General features: G+C 41.0%; 1 protein-coding gene across 8 annotated transcripts in view; it reads right to left on the bottom strand.

Annotated features, from left to right (window-relative positions):
* Igf1 (insulin like growth factor 1) overlaps positions 1-17,024 on the bottom strand; it is a 71,785-nt gene that overhangs the window by 14,422 nt on the left and 40,339 nt on the right. For 6 of the 8 annotated variants that reach the window (XM_021175256.1, XM_029482874.1, XM_021175257.2 and 3 more), the window contains 2 exons: positions 2,566-2,747; positions 910-961 (listed from right to left, as the gene is read on the bottom strand). In XM_021175256.1, the coding sequence (XP_021030915.1) occupies positions 910-961; positions 2,566-2,747 (234 nt within the window). The remainder of the gene's footprint in view (positions 1-909; positions 962-2,565; positions 2,748-17,024) is intronic. The other 2 variants (XM_021175258.1, XM_021175254.2) reach the window with 1 other exon arrangement.

The following is a 17,024-nucleotide window of genomic DNA, read 5'->3' as shown; positions in this document are numbered from 1 at the left end:
ATATTCTAATGAAAACACAATATATAGACACTGAGATACCTACAGAGGGAAGATTGTATGGACACAGGCAGGAGGCCTCCAAGGAACTGATACCTTGAGTGAGGACTTCCACTCTCTAGAACTCTGAGGGGAAAATGTGTCTGTGGGTTAAGCCATTTAGTCTGTGCTGCTATAGCAGCCATGGTGAACTAATATGTCTTTGTGTCTGATACCACGGTACAAAATAAAAGTTCAGTGATCTTTTTAAAAGTTACCTCACAGGCCTTTTTGTAAATACCCGATGTTCTTTGGCCTATACCCTGGACTTGACCAAGAAGCAGAACCACCGGTGAAATTCAGGACAGAAATCTGGGAACTTCAATGACACAATACAGCATTGCTGCGAATTTACGGTTAATATTTAACTCTGAACATATATTGACATGGGCAATTCTTCTATAACGGATTTGTATAAAATTTGGAATGGAGGCTGAAGATGCAATCTTTGTTTTGCATAGTTTTTTTTTTTTTTACTCTGATTTATATTTTTAAGAAGGGGAGGGAAGGTCTTGGTGGCATGTTTTTAATGGTTGTTATTGTTGTTGATGTTCCATCCTTGTCACTTGTCACTTTCTGAGGTGTTACACTTCCCTGTACCATTCTTCCCATGTGTAAGTGCCGTATCCTAGAGGAGAACTTTCTTACTTCCATCACAGACATTATCTAGCTTAGTGAGGACTGCCTTGCTTCAGCTCCTCTGCGACTTTTCTGGGTTCCTGTCTGCTCCTTCTTCATCCCTGTTCCCGCACGTCCCTCTTTGCCTGCTTGCTCACAGTTCCTAGCTCAGTGTTTTTCCTCTGGGACCTCTGATTTTCCGAGTTGCCTCCGTTCCCTCCTCCTGTTCCCCTCCTGGGTGTGTCTTTGGCTCACCTTTCCTTCTCCTTTGCAGCTTCGTTTTCTTGTTTGTCGATAGGGACTGGGACTGCAAACATCACAAAAATAATTGCATTGAGAACGGGTGGCTCCTGTGCTGAAGACGGTCTTTGAATCTGCCCAGAATGCCTGGGCTCCATAGGAAACAGAAGCCAGCTTTACTGCTGGAGAGGGTTCTATACCTCAGGCACCAGAGTCGACGTGCCAGAGCTTTGCGCCTTATCTCTCATACCCACTTCCTCTTCAGCTAGAAGGAACACTCCTTTTCCCTTAATTTGCACAGTGATATCCTTTCTGACTCTTGTGCCCACTGTGTCCTGTCTATCTCAAGTCCTAAACAGTCCCCTCAAATCCTTTCAGGAGACTCATTGGGGTGATGTCTCCACTAAGACCCCATGGTCCTCTTTCAGCCTCGGCTTTAGCTTAGGATCAGGAAGCAGCAAAGGTGTCAGCATGAACGTTTGAGTCTCTTATCTTGTGCTTTCTGCACAATGTTTGTTTAGTTTCAATGATAGAATTTATGTGTTCACTTTAAAAAAAAATGCCTCAAAACACCTAAGAGAGGGCTTTTACTTCTTTTTCTTCCTTCCTTCCTTCCTTCCTTCCTTCCTTCCTTCCTTCCTTCCTTCCTTCCTTCCTTCCTCCCTCCCTCCCTCCCTCCCTCCCTTCCTTTCTTTCCCTCTTTCTTTCTCTCCCTCTTTCTTTCTCTCCCTCTTTCTTTCTTTCTTTCTTTCTTTCTTTCTTTCTTTCTTTCTTTCTTTCTTTCTTCCTTCCTTCCTTCCTTCCTTCCTTCCTTCCTTCNCTTCCTTCCTTCCTTCCTTCCTTCCTTCCTTTCTCTCTTTCTTTCTCTCTCTTTCTCTCTTTCTTTCTCTTTCTATTTTATCTTCTCTTTATTTCTATATAAAAACTATGATTCTACTTAGACTCTAATATATTCATTCGTTCATTCATTCATTCATTCATTCATTTTGTAAGTGTATCAAGTAGCCAACATGTGTCAGATGTTTTACCTGTTTCTTATGGCACAGATGGTTTTCCTGGGGTTGCGTTATAATAAAGGCTTGGACAAAGGATACCTTGTGTTTTGATCATCAGAAACATCTAAACATCCCTACAGCTAAACCAAATATGTCTAGTTTCAATGCATTTCTCTTTAATTTATAATTGCTGCTGAGAATTTCAAATAGGTCCCACTAAGGAGTCTGTATTTGGACCATTGTAGAATTCCAGGACTTGTAACTTTTGCTATTAGATACAATTATGACAGATGATGTTAATCCTTGTCTAACAGCTACTTGGTACAGGCATTCCACTTGTACATGGTCTCCATCTTAGCGTATATCAACTTACCAAATTCTGGCATCCTAGACTTGCTGTCCAATTGGGCCAATCAGCCTCATTGGGCAATTTGAGTTTAGTTCACAGGTTTAGTCCTGGCTTTCTACCACCTTCCAAGTGTCAGATTGTCCAGGGGAGTGGGAAAGATAATTCAGAGTAGAGAGTAATTGGAAGGGTGCACCCATAAGCCATCTTATTGGTAGAATTGGAACTCCTATCACTCAGGAGACATAGGATTTCCATGTCCCCCCCTCCCCCTGCATCACATATAACAGACCACTCAAGAATGACTGCATTTCACCCACTTGATCGTACCTTCTGAGTCTTGGGCATGTCAGTGTGGCGCTGGGCACGGATAGAGCGGGCTGATTTTGTAGGCTTCAGTGGGGCACAGTACATCTCCAGTCTCCTCAGATCACAGCTCCGGAAGCAACACTCATCCACAATGCCTGTCTGAGGTGCCCTCCGAATGCTGGAGCCATAGCCTGTGGGCTTGTCTGCACAAATCAGAATGGGCTGGTGTTAGAACTGCCTATTTTTCACAGACTTTTATCTAGCCCCTGATGCCTTTCTTCTTCCCACATCAAGTCTACATACTTCTCCAACATGTCACTCTTTTCTTTAAGGATTTCCAATATGCCTGACCCGGTACTTTCCTTTAGATTCCCGTATGTAAGCATACTCAAGAAGTAAGACTTCATTTGTCATGCACTTTATTTGTATTAAGTCTTCCCATGTTTTCAATCTGTGTTCCAGGATCCTGCCTATGCCCAGTCCTATCACCTTTCTTTTTATGGTCTTAGTTGAGAGGCTTTTAATAGTTCTAGTTAAAATAAAATCATAGACCAAGTTTCTTAAAATGTTGCAAACATATTTTTCTATTGTTAAATTGACAAGGCAATTGTAATATTGGGAGGGTACAGTATGATGCATACTGTTTAATAATCAACTGAAGGTATTTAGGTTGCTCATCATCTCAAATTTTTGAGCAAGAACCCCCTTGGATGCGTGGTGCTGGGACACTGGATCTTCCCAATCACTTTAGTAAATGCCTACAGTTTCAGCCTTGGGCAGCTCAGCTGCTCTTTTATCTTCTATTTCTCTTGTAAATTAAATTTCATTTAAGCAAAATTGGAAGTCAAAACATATATCTTCCTTTTATTGGTGAGATAACTGAGACTCGGAGTTTGAAGTAATTGGTGGAGTTGGGCTTCAAACTCTGGTCTTCCTGCTGTTAAGCCCAAGGATCTCATGGAGTCCAGAAAAATTCTGGGGAATAACCCCAGAAAAGCAGCGAGAGCTCTGGATGTCTCCATCGAATTGTGTGATAGGCATATTTCTTGTCAGAATTGAGGATAAGATGAAATGACGTATTAAAAATGTAATATATAGCACTTGCTACAGAAGAGATCTTAACCTCATATTAGTTCGCTTCTCCTGAGGATCTTTTCCAAGGTCTTAAATGACCTATAAAAAAATAACCAGCCCATTGTTGCTATTGACCATATGCAGAAGCCTGGAAACTCAGAACTGATTACAATACTAGTGGGGAAGGGGCTTGCCTAGTTGCCCCAGAAAGCCTGGAGCAACCATTTATGTTTCCTATAGAAGAAACTACTGGACTAAGGACAGGCAGAGAGCTAAGTGGCAGTGAAACTGAGGCCATCAAACCTATTTTGATATTTGCACATCAATTAGACATCTTTATTGGCCAAGTAGGTATTGAGTTGATTTGATCTTGGTTTTGACTATACTTTTACTGGTGTTGATGCAGTACTGTATGGATAACATTTGATTTGATTCACACCAAATGTGAAGCTGTGTTGTTGTAGATAGGGTCACAACATTTTGGTCTGTTCTCATCTTCTTTCCATCCTTTGGGAGGCTGGATGCTTCTCATCTCTCCTTTGACATGTAGGCTTTTGTCAGAGAGAGAGAGAGTCATACACCATGAGAATTCGATTAGCAACCTGATATATGCTTAGTCTTAATTCCCAACCCAAGAAGGCATGGCATTAAATAAAGACTTATCATCACACAGGCACTGACAGACACAATACTTAAGAATGGGCATTTGACAGTCAAAGTCTTCATCTATATTCTCAGCTTCCTCACTGGGGAGATCGGGACCATGGCAATGGCCCACACTCACACTAGCTTGGCTGCTTCACTGCTGGAGAGGCCAACTGTTTATGGCGTCTTCTAAGAACCCAAATGTTTTCCTGATGCTTGGCACAGGAGCCTTGTTGCTGCTTCCTCACACAAGGAAGGTTTATTCTCAGGGCAGCTGGAGGTGGTAACTTACTGAGGGTTCATTTGTGGTCTCTCTGGGAAGGATCTGTTTCTCTTTCTTCCTCCCTCCCTCCCTCCCTTCTTACTCCCCCCCCCCCCCAGCCGACCCTGTGGGCTCCTCATGGTTGTGGGCTTTGGGAGGGATCAGGTGGCTGGTCCCAGTGGAGTCTCAGCAACACTTTTACTGGCCATTGGAGGAAGGACTAACATAGAATTGGACTCAGGGCTTTTGTTTGCCATCCAGGCCCTGGAAAGTTCAAACTGGCTGGTCCCCTGGGCAATGTAAACAATGTTTTTTGTTTTCCTGACTTTTTTCTTTAATAATCTTTTCCTGGGACTATAAATTAGAGGAAAGACACAAATGGATGCACATGAGTTTTGTAATTCATGAAGGACTTCTGCATAGTTTTCTAACTGGCTAACCAATTAAGACTAGAGGATTCATTTGGGTTCTCTTTGCAGGTAGGGGCAAAAGAGAGAAGAGGCCTATCATTTTTGCTGTACCTATCAGAACAATACCTTCATGCAATGACTGTCCTTTGTAGTACATGTTTCTTAAAGGGCCTGATTTCTTAAGAAACTGATTTTTTACTCCATCAGTTGTTGATTATGGAATAGTTATTTGATGTTTAGGATTAGGGTTGTAGGAGTTCTTCCAGAAACTTCTGAACTTGGGCAGTTCAGCTATAACTGTTTTCACAACTCAGGCTTATGAATTCGAAATGGAGAGAGGTAGGGGGAGGGGGGATTCGAGGACCTATTTAGGACTTCTACTTGAAGCCCTTCTTGGTTAATCTTACTTCTGTGATCCTTGCTTGTTCCGAGAAGAAGATACCAGCCATTATCTTGGCATAACCAAAACACTTCCATGTATTACATGATCCTTCCAGGTGCCTCTCCACAGCCACGAGACCATTTCAGACGAAGAAATGGACAGCAATCATCACCACAGCAGAGAATAACCCACGTGCTCAGTGCCTAGCTTGCTGACTCTCGCAGAGGAACTCCAAGTTTGGTGCAGTTCCTCTGTGCTTTCCAGGCCACACACTGGTAAAGTTTGAAGCAGAGAGCTTTAGGATTTTTATATAATGTTCGATTAAGAACTTTGGTCTGATGTAACATCTGTATCTTTTTTTAAAAAGTGCTATTGGAGTGGTAATATACACATGTGGATTTTCCCAGGAATACAACAACCAGTTATATTCATTCTAGCTACCACGATTCTAGAGGGATATTTGTCTTTGCCAGTTCACAATGACTACAATGGACTCATTGTACTTTATTCAAAATTTATGAATGTAGCAAATGTTTACCTAGTGCTGCTTAAAGCTTAATCCATCCTTTGAAGTCTCCTATAGGCTTGATTTTAACAGCCACCTCTCAGCAACTGAGGGACCACAGTTGTGGGTCAAAGTCTTTGGATGTTGTTCAACAGCCTCCTATTAGTCTTTTTAAAAGAACCTTAATAAAAGTATTTACGGTTGTGGCCTAAAATAGAAAAACTAGTGTAATACAGTTTATCAGGTAGGCAATCAACAAGTCTTCTCAGCGCCTTTTTTTGGATATAAATGAGTATCTTAATCACATCTAAATTACAGAACATTTTAGTCATTTGATCATTTGACTATTTTTGTAATGAGGTGGAACTAGGGGTGACATCGTTGCCTTTAAACACTCCTCTTACATATTTTATTCTGGTTGGTTCAATCAGAATGATCAGGTGAACAGAAAATAAAATCGTCTTAACATAAAAGGTTTTAAACAATTTGTTACCAAAAAATAAGTTAAAAAAAACAAAACAAAACAGGCTTTCTTGAACTATAATGAAGTCTCCACTGTAGAAAGCAGTTAAGTGACGGCTGTACAAATACCTGTTGGTGACCTTAGGAGCAGAATCCTATATTGGGAAGTAGATGCCTGCTGTGATCTTTTCTATGCCAGAGATTGTATAGAAAATCTTGGCTACTTATCCAGCCTCGTTGGGAAACACATGGTCTTCATGAAAGAGCTTTAAATACGTTTAAACTTAGAAGATGAAATTGATTATCATTCAGTTCTCCAGAAAGCTCAAAACTACTTACTGTCTTTTGCCAATGCAATAGTAAAAGACAGGTGACTGGGCTAGTGCCTTTTACAATGAGACACAGTCTGAGGAGTCTCTAACCTTGTCTATCTGCTTAATTGTTTGACTGTGTAACACTCCACAGATGTTTTGCTGACAAAGACTTAACACTGAAACTTATAGTAGACATGCAGCTGGGTCCTCACGTGGGTCCCCTAACAACTGGAGCAGGGGCTGTCTCTGACTCTGTTGCCAGACTTTGGATCCCTCCCCCTAACTGGGCCACCTTGTCTGGCCTCAGTGTGAGAGGATGCATCTGGTCCTGCTGCAACTTGATGTCCCAGGGTGGGCAGGTACCCAAGCGGGGCTTCCCTTTCTCTGAGGAGAGGGGCAGGGGGCAATGGAGGAAAGGACTTGTGAAGGTGGGACTTGAGGAGAGGAGGGAGGGGGGGACCACGACCAGGATACAAAGTGAATAAAAAGATAAACTAAGAAAAAAAAAGGGAGAAAATTTATAATAGCATATTTATTTTGTCAGTAGTTTTCGTTCAGAGATTGTCTAGCATGTAGACCAAAGGCAGCTTTCCAGACAAGCTGGCCACCACTTAACCTAGATTTTTGAGTCCACTCTGAGGAGACATAATGCTTTGTCAAAACTGGGGCCAACAGAGAGACTTCCAATGGTTAAACAGATGGCCTCTGTTTAGTAGCACTTCCCTTTAAATAATGCATGGTCAGTGGAGTAACTCAAGAATCTTCAGGGCAAAACTTGCTAGTTACAAGGGTTTTGGGCAGAACTGTGGAATCATCAAAACCACACCAATTAGCTGAGTATCACATTTTGTCATGGATGCAAGCAACTCACTCCCCTCTTTCTCTGAGAGAAGTGTGCACTTCTGAGAGTTAACTGGGGTCATTGTTTCTAGAGGAAAGAATTGTGGCCATTAACCATGAGTAAAATTATGACTACCAACCTACACACAGCTGTGGTTCTCACCAGTTTCTGGAAATGGACTTGAGATACAGTACCTTGGTTCCCTGGGAAATTTCCCCTTCTGATTACTGAGAAAGCTCTTTAAACTGTCATTGGAAGGAGAAAAATATTGATTTGGTGCATCAATATTTAAATAATGACAAATGTAAACATTTTCAAATTAGGAACACACCTAGTTTTGAAGATACTGGGTTATAAAGTATACAACCATTCTCTAAAACCATTATTAATAGGAGGAAGAAGTACCAAAGTAGAGTCCTTCTTTCTTTTTACAAATTAAATTTAGTTTTTAAAATTAAAAACAGGATGAAGAAGCAAGAAATTTCAAGTTGGGGTTTGGGAGCAATTTCTAGAAATGTCTCATTAACGTGTCTAATAGAAGGTATAAATGATATTGTTAGATAATAAACAATTTGCCCTTAACTTTTACTAGCTGAAGATTGATTACACAACCAAATATCACAGTTAGGATCTGTAGGAGCCAGAACCTTTGTTTTCTTATATAAGTTATTATTATTATTGTTAATTTTGCCAATCTCTAGATTCACTGACAATATAGGTTAATTCTTCTTAAGTCAGTATTGGTCTTTAAGAACCTTATCTAATAGAAATAAATTCAGTTGATATCAATTTGCATTGCATATTAGTAGGAAAGTTTTGAAAATTATGTTAAGAAGCAATCTTATAGATGTCCAGTGAAATTTCTTTTGTTGCCCTGTGGACCCTATGGATGCTGAACACACAATGTACCACTGAACTAAGTTACTTGCCCTACATTTGAGCATTTTAATGTCCTTCCTCCTTCACCCCCTCCCTTGCTCTCTCTCTCTCCCTCCTTCCCTCCCTGCCTCCTTCCATTCTTCCCTCCTTCCTTCCCTCCCTTCTTCCTTCCCTCCCTCCTTCCACTCCTCCTTCCCTTCCTTCCTCCTCTCCTCCCTCCTCGCCTTCCTCCCTTTCTCCCTCACTCCTTTTTTTCTTTGTATCCTTCCTCCGTTTGTTTCTTGGAGACAGGTTTTGTGACATAGCTCAGGCTGGCCTTAACCTTGAACTCGGGAGCTCTAACCCACTGAGTTCTGGGACTGTAAGTTTAAGCTGTAACTCCTGGAAACATTTTAATTTTCATTTGCTTTCCAATCTTTCCTACTCTGATAGCTTTATATGGAAAACTGACATCTTTCATAATTCCCAATGTAATGAAAACTATGACAAAACATTGTATGGTTGATATTTCCTGAATCTATAGCACTTAACTTTTGATGTCTTTGAGAGTCAATATTTTATTCTTTAAAGATTTTATAGAAGTCTTATTTAATTTAAATAAATTAATAAGGTATGCATGGCTGTATGCTTAGAAAAAATGTAGAAAGAGAATTCATTGCTGGACCTATCATTACTTATTTATGATAACATGTGTTTGTACTTACATACTCAGATGTATTATAGAATAAAGTGAATCATAATCAATGTTAATGTTTTTCAATTTAGGATTATTTGGAGAAGGTTTAAAATCTGTATTTACAAATAGCACCTGACAGAGCCTTCTCTAGATAGCTGTGTTCAGTCCTGCATGTCTGTGGAAGGATCTTTCCAAAACCTGACCTTTGGCATCTGTAAAAGTGCACACTGAGAAAATGTTCTCTTTTTCTGTGAACTATGTGTCAGAAACGGTCCTGACAACCTATCAGATTTAGGCATCGATTTCACTTTTGGCCTACGTTAATTTTTAATTGGCAGTTTTTGCTAGTCCCACTACTTCTCAGTTGGATGAGGTCATCTTTTCTAGGAATCATGACCCTATAGTACCCACCCCATCCCACCCTACCACCCAGTCTTCCTTTCCCATTGACTAAATCCCCATAATGCCAAAGACCAAAGTCTCCTTGTTACCCAATTATGTCAATGTTTATGTATCTCTTGGTCTAAAATGAATGAAATAAAGCATCATGAGGCTGACCCTTTCTTGACTCTCTCTCTCTCTCTCTCTCTCTCTCTCTCTCTCTCTCTCTCTCAGAAGCCCCAACTCAAGGGCAGGTATGGGAGGGAGACTGTTCTGGTGCCCTTTGTTTCAAAGGTCAGAGAGTCAAAGTGCAATACTTAGGGGCAAGAACAACTGAGATTCAAAGCAGAAACATTACTGCTTTAAGACTCTTTAGAGAAATGGGCTGACAGAGTGGGAAGCAACGTGATGTATTACTTTAGCCTGATATAATGCCCCGGAGGAAAAGCATCTTGCCAGGACAGCAGAATTTACTAGTTTGGAGCTTATTCCAAGGCTTGAAGGAGATAGATATAGCCAACAAAATTATACTTTGGCAAGAGAAGTGCTTCCCTGTACAGAACTGTTGTCCTGAGGGAACAGTTTGGCTTATCAATGTCTAAGGTGAAAGGTAATCAAATACCAAGAGGTCATTTTTATGTTGGAACAATTTCAATGGCCCTCTCCATGTAAGTTAGCTACCATTAACCAGTTAGGCAATTTATTCCATTTGCAACACATGACTGAATCTGAGGTCTTCCAGTAATGTCTGTCACACCAATGGTGGAAGCAGAGGAATGAGTGGTTAAAGCCCAGGGTTTGGAGTCAGTCTATTTAGATTCTTCCTCTTACTCAACTATATGATGTTGGGATGGGATCAAATCTGAGATTCAGATCTTCATCAGTAGACTTGCTATACCAAGAATATCTCCTAGAAATTCTGAGATTATTAAGTAGCTCTTTGCCTAATGACTGGTATGCAGTAAACTGCATACATATTGACTATCTGTATTATTGGGTCATGTTGATTAACATGGTGATTAGGGCAAGGGTTGTCTTCCTCACTTCCTGTTTAGAATGCACCCCTCCTATCCCTCCCCAAAGGAGAGTCTGTTTGAAACAGGTTTTCAAGATAGACAAGGCTTTCTGTGTTTAGGTAAATAAATAACTGTTCCCTTGAGAGGATAGCTAATGTTTATGTTGTGTAAACTACCCTGACTTGATTGGATCCTCCAATCCAATCCAGGTCTAATAACATGATGCCAGATATGTATATCTTTGCCTATTGCTGCCTTTGGTTCCTCCCAAGTGATCTACTAGTTAAAACCATTGCTTTTCCATAGCCAACTCACATCAAAACAACTTGCAAGGCATGAGATGGGTGTGGGCTGAACACAGGGTCAGAGAGGCCAGCCTCACACTTGCAGACACTCTTCTTTCCTGTGACTCTCACCTTTCTTTTCACCCTTAAGTTTGCCTTTCCTGTTTCGATGGTGAAGGCCATTTGGTGTTATTTATCCCTACTAAGGACTATCAAGCAGGGAAGCTTATGCCATACTGAGTTCATGGTAGGCTAGGAATTAGATATTAGTTCCCACCTTAAATAATCAAAACTAGGGATTCCTTCCTGCCAGGTCTGCTTTGGGAATGAATAGTCACCAGGCATCCAGGATTACCAGACTGCTAATCACCACTCCATCTTGGCCTTGAGTCTGGCTGAGGTAGAAACTCTAAGAGAAAGAATGAGACACAGAGCTGAGGAACCACATTTTTTGAATCTCAGCACCCGCCTTCTCCTTTCTCTTGCCGAAACACTGAGACAAAAGTTGTCAGAGAGTCTGGCTCCAATCTGGAGATAAGAACCTTGCTATTGGTATTATCTCCTTCACATACACTGTTATTGTTGGTTCCTCTTAGCTGTGATAGGAGCCTTGTAGTCAAAACACAAGCATTCATGATTAGAGGGCAATACCTCTCTTTCTGGTGCCACAGAGAGATGAATCAGACACAGAGGGTGAGGGGGGTATTAAAACACACTCTTTATTTTTAGTTTCACTCCAGAGTCTATCGTTTCTCTATTCTTTTTGCAACTTGGCACCTGCCCTGGGTTCTCAGGGGTCCTGTTCCCTGTCAATCTTCTCTACTCAGGCTTTTGGGGTTTTTTTTTGGGGGGGGGGCGCTCTTTTCTTTGTTTGCTTTTTGTATGGGCACATCTGGACATTTTCTCAGAGGTGCATGTGACAGGATCAGTATGGCAGGTAAAGAGGTGATAGCTGCCAAGGAAGTCTGGCATGTCTGAAGGGAGAGCCTTGAGAGGTGGAGGCCCTGAAAGACGGGCATCCAGGTTTGCACCAGAGAGGAAACTGCTGGAAGACAGCCTTCGCAGCAGCAGGAACAGCTCTTGGCACTATGGCAGAGGAAAAGGCAGCCAGAGTCAATGACAGATTGAAACACACACAGGGAGAGGAAAGGAGGAGGGTGGGCAGGAGGAGACAGTTTGGGTGTCACACATCATAAATAACTTCCTGATGTGCACTGAGATGCCAGTTGGGTTGTGTGAGACAATCCTTTCATGCTGGTATGTCAACACTGCTGTTCTCTGATTGAAAGATCCCAGAGAGTGTTTCTATAGCACCCAGTGCTGAGCCATACACAACCAGGCGAGAGAAAGGTGATGGTATGGTATACTGAGAGCAACACTGGAGCTCAGCCTTACAGTCTTCTCATGGATTCGAATGTCACCCAGACTCTCAGTGATTCATTCACATGAGCAAAGTAAACTCAGGATAGCATCAGGCACCCTCATTGAAGCCTCAACTCTTCACAGTGTTAGATGGGCTAGGCTTCCCATTTTGTGGCTAAATAACGTTTCCATATGGTGCATGAATGCATTCTGAGGTAAGAGGGGTCTGATAGGGGAATCTGAAGTTTCTTCTCTGATTAGTTTTAGATACAAGCAAGTTTCATCAGCTCAATTTAAGGACAGTTAAGACCAGTGTTAGGCTTAGTAACCAAAAGAAATTGAAGAAAATGTCAAATTCTGATGCTCCATTAAGGGACAACACCAGGAATATCTGTGGGGACTTGAGAGGCTACTAGAGGTAGGGTTGGTTCTAGGGTAAGTTAGAAGGAGAATAGGAAAGAGCTCACCAGAAAGTTATTTGTTGGAGACAACATGAAGAAACTAACTACATATTGCTAACCAAGATGTTAACAAAGGGGAGTTCTTCTTATTACACTGGGATTTTCAAATGAGTCTTGGTATAAAGGAGAGTGCTTGCAAAGCATCCCTGAAAGTTTTGAAAGCTTTGTTGTATTTTATGTGTATGAACACTTTACCTGCATGTATAAATACACACAAACATGGCTGGAGCCCATAGAAGTCAGGATAGAGTGCGGGAGCACCTGAAACTGGAGTTACAGACAGCGTGAGCCGCGACGAGGGTGCTGGAAATGGAATCCTGGTCCCCTGCCAGGACATTAAGTACTTTTAACTGCTGAACCACCTCTCTAGCGTGGTTTTGTTTTTCCTTTCTTTTATTATCTTTGATGGGTCTTTTACTATTATTCTATTATTTTACTACTGCTCTATTGCTACCATTTGCAAAGTTTCATCTGCAGAAGGTAATAAGTTGTTTTCTGTGATAGGCAGGAAGGCTATTAATATTGTTGATTAGAATGCTTAACTTCCTAGTACTCAGTGGGGGCTTTAACTCCCCAAGTTCCATAATGTCTGTCAATGGCATATGGTCCTTCTGTGTGATATTTCCTTCCTATGAGGTGGGCCCACGCAGTTTCCTTGGAAAAGACTAGTTACAGTTTCTAGTATCTTGCCTTAGATAATATAATGGGCTTCTAGGCAGGCTGCCATGCTGTCCCAGGGGACATCAGGTAATGCGTTTTTCAAGTGCCCTCTTGTTCTCATTTCCTCTCTCCCTTCCCCTCCTTCTCTCTTGTTCTTTTCCTCTCTGTCTTTAAAACTAACTTTTTCTATGGTTTCTAAAACTTTAAAAATTTTAAGTTCATATAAGAAGTTCTTAAGCCTGCCAGAATCTATTACTTGTCAATGTTCCATGCAAGCATACAGAGTGGAGCCAGATGGATTATTTATGGTATATAAATATAATAGATATTATCCTATAAATACATATTAATAAATAATTATATTATTTTAGGGTATTTTAGATAAGAGTGAACTTATCATTATTAATTTTCCCTACCACTGTTCTTATCCCTTCTCCCTAGCATTTGATTTTTTAAAAATATAACCATGAGACCTTATGAGTTTTCTTCAAACTCTTGCACTTTAGCTTTTGAAAAAGAAATTTCTTTGGATATTACAACGAAGTCAGAGTCAACTAAAGTGGTTTCTCGGTGAACTTTTGGCAATCATAGATTCTGTTAGCTTTGAGCCATTGCACTCCCAGTCTAGCCCCACCCAAAGGAGGAGAGAGAGAAAGAGAGAGAGAGAGAGAGAGAGAGAGAGAGAGAGAGAGAGAGAGAGAGAGAGAGAGAAAGAGAAGAGAGGAGGGACAGAGGAAGGGCAAGAGAGTCAAATAATTGCCTGACTCCAAGTTAGAAGATGTTCTCATCTTTATTTCATCTGGGACCAATCTCATGCCTACATTCCAAAACTCATTAAACGCTTTTTAGCAAATATAATTGTCCACCAAGGGGGAAAACTGATTCTCTTAATTATTTTACTAAATTCAGCACAGAAGAACTACTTTGGGGTTGTGATATTGGATAGAAAATTCACATTTTCACTTGTATTTTTTTTTAACTTTTTTATTACAAGCCTAAACCCAGAATGGCCCCAGTACTCTGCCCTGGGACTTGGTCTGAGGCAATGGCCTTTTGGCCTTCTGACCATTCACTCACTTCTGCGAATTTCCTTTCTGAGAACTGGAGCCCGTTGCCTCAGAAGTCATTTTCCAATTCTTCGCCAAACGAATTCACAGTTGCCGACTGAGTTGGCCTCATGGAGAGCAGGCAGTGTGAGACCTAATGTGACACACAGCTGGGAGGAATATTTCATGCTGGGGCACGGTGCCTGTGGTTCCCTGACTGCTTCTGTCTGCCCACTTTAGCTTAGACCTAGGTTTAGGGAAGCTTCAGGGGTACTAAAGTACAATAAACTCTGCCCCTATTTTATAGCAGAATTGGGGTCTAATGGTCTCTTCTGCTATATAACCCTGCAGCAGGTCAGCCTTCACCCCATTTTTTAGCCTGCCTTCAGGACTGTTTTCCTCAGAATCCCATGTAAAGTTTTTCATCTTGGAAGAAAAGACAGTTTAAAGCCTAGAGACCTGTGATGGGTATGGTCTGTACAGGCTCCACCATGATAAATACATGTGTTTTCATGAGAGAACTGCATCTATAAATGGGCTAATGAGAAGAAGTGATCCTCCCAGTCTCTTAGACATTTCTGTATAGTAGAGATAGAGGAGATAAGTGAAGCTTTTGGCTTTGAACAGTAGGTCTGCTAAGAACTGGCAGAAAACACCTCAGATGTTCTAAACTGTGTGAGGTATCTTGCTGTGGCTGTGATGAACTACCTAATCAACTTCAGGAAGGAAGAGTTTTTTTGACTCATGGTTTCAGTTCATGATGAGCTGGCTCAGTTGCTTTGAGCATGGTTCTGGGTCAAGGCAGAAAGCATCATGCTAGAAAGGCATGGTGAAGGAATGGATTTTACCTCATGGAGGGATGGTGAAACAAGGAAGGAAAGAGAGAGGAGAAGGGGGAGAAAAGGAGGGGAGGAGATGAAGGGAGGGAGAGAAGGAGAGAGATGAATAGATAAGATGTGCCCTTCAAAATAAACTACAGTGACCTTCTTCTTCAAACCATGCCCCACTCCCTAGGAGTCCATTTAGGTATCATCATCAGATCCATCTATTCATGAAGCTAATGTCTTTATTATCCAACTACCTGTCAATAACAACACAGGCTAGGAACCCAGGCCTCAAGGATCTGAAGCTGTGGGCATCACTTCATGTTCAAATCAGACACACCTAGACTGTAAACTTGAGTCACTTAGAAAGAAGATGACTTTGAAAGAAGAGAATGTTAGGAAATGGATGGCGTGGGAACACTTTCATCTGCTTCAAAAGGTTCACCAATTCCTTCCCTCTCCTAACATAAACTCTCCTTGTCCTTTCTGCTTCTGGATCAAGAAGAGACTGAGATAAAGGTCGGTTGATGGGTCCAAGCCCCTCTCTTTCTTCTCACGGAATGAGAGACTTGGTTGGTGGAGACTTGCCTTTGGCAGACATTTCTTGCAGTGGGATGATGACCCGTCATAAATTCCTCACATTCTTCACAACATCCCTGCCTTCTTTGGCCAAACCTTGTCCTTTGTGCTCAATAGGCCACAAATCACCCCTTGCTTCTTTTTCCAGGCCATGCATGGCCTAACACTCTTCTTTTAACCAAAATCCCTCTCTTGTCCTTGGCTGTGGCTCTTGGCATATGAGTCCTCTCACAGCCCCCATCTGGGTTAGTCATCTGAGGCATCTCCAGTTGCACTACTCCAACACTTTTACCTAACTTGAAATGCTGCTTTTCTTCAAATGCCAGAGTTGCTAAGGAGGCAATGCTACCTTATCTGAAGTCTAGAATTCCCTAACCCAACTCACACACTATAGTATAGACAATAATTCCATAGAAACAAGAACACAGATGAAGATTAATACCTTGAGGAAATCCACTAGCAAGTGAGCCAAAGGGACACTTATAAAGAGACAGAGATACAATCCAATTAAACACTGTTTTCTTTGTCACTGTAGAAAAACCAAAGCCTTTCTGACAACACATAGCCAACAGTGTCTTCCTTTTAAGGGACTTCTATTAAACTTTTGTATATCTTATTTATATCTTTATAGCATCTACATGGGCTAGGCATTATGCCTATATTCATTTAACATATCTGGAAGCTGAGATTTACAAAGATTAAGTTTTAACTTAGTTTACTAAGTAGCAGAATCAGTCTACCTTCCTGGGAATACTCTCAAAGTAAGAGAACCATTAATGAGACTTACATACTACATGATATAAGTGAAGGGTGTGTGGAGGGGTCTTTTAAGTTGAGCCCTCAACTCAATTATTCAAGCACTTGCATTAAGTTGTTTTTTCCTAGGCACTAGGAAAAGTTCTCAAAGGAAACAAGTGGCTTTTGTCCCTGGGAGAGAGATGTCTTTGGACTTCTCCTGCCAAAGACATAGCTTGGACACTGGATGCTCACATCTCATCCATAAAACCAAGACTCAGTTTCAGATGGGGATACTCAGCTCTGTCATATACCTAGACAATTTCACTTCCAACCCTACTGGATTTCAAATGTTATAGTAAAATAATGAAATATCGCCCATCACTCAAATATCCCAACAAATTGCATTACCAATGTTTTCACAAATTTTCCTCATTCTTATTTGGAGGTAGACAATTATGATAAAGCTACAGTCATAGCCAAAATGTAATATAATGCTGCATTTCTTTAATTAAAATTTATTTAATTATTTAATCTAATGAAAATAATGCTTTATTGCAAGCATTTCCCATGTTGCCACCTGATCTTCATAGTCATAATTTTAAACTTGCAGAATATTTTATCCATTAGATTTATCATCCTTAGTTTTTTCATTTTTGTGTTACTAGATATTTTGGCTATT

This window comes from Mus caroli, chromosome 10, assembly GCF_900094665.2.
Source record: "Mus caroli chromosome 10, CAROLI_EIJ_v1.1, whole genome shotgun sequence".
NCBI classification, from domain to species: domain Eukaryota; kingdom Metazoa; phylum Chordata; class Mammalia; order Rodentia; family Muridae; genus Mus; species Mus caroli.
The sequence above is the reverse complement of the archived record's forward strand: the minus strand, read 5'-3'. Positions and strand labels throughout refer to the sequence as shown.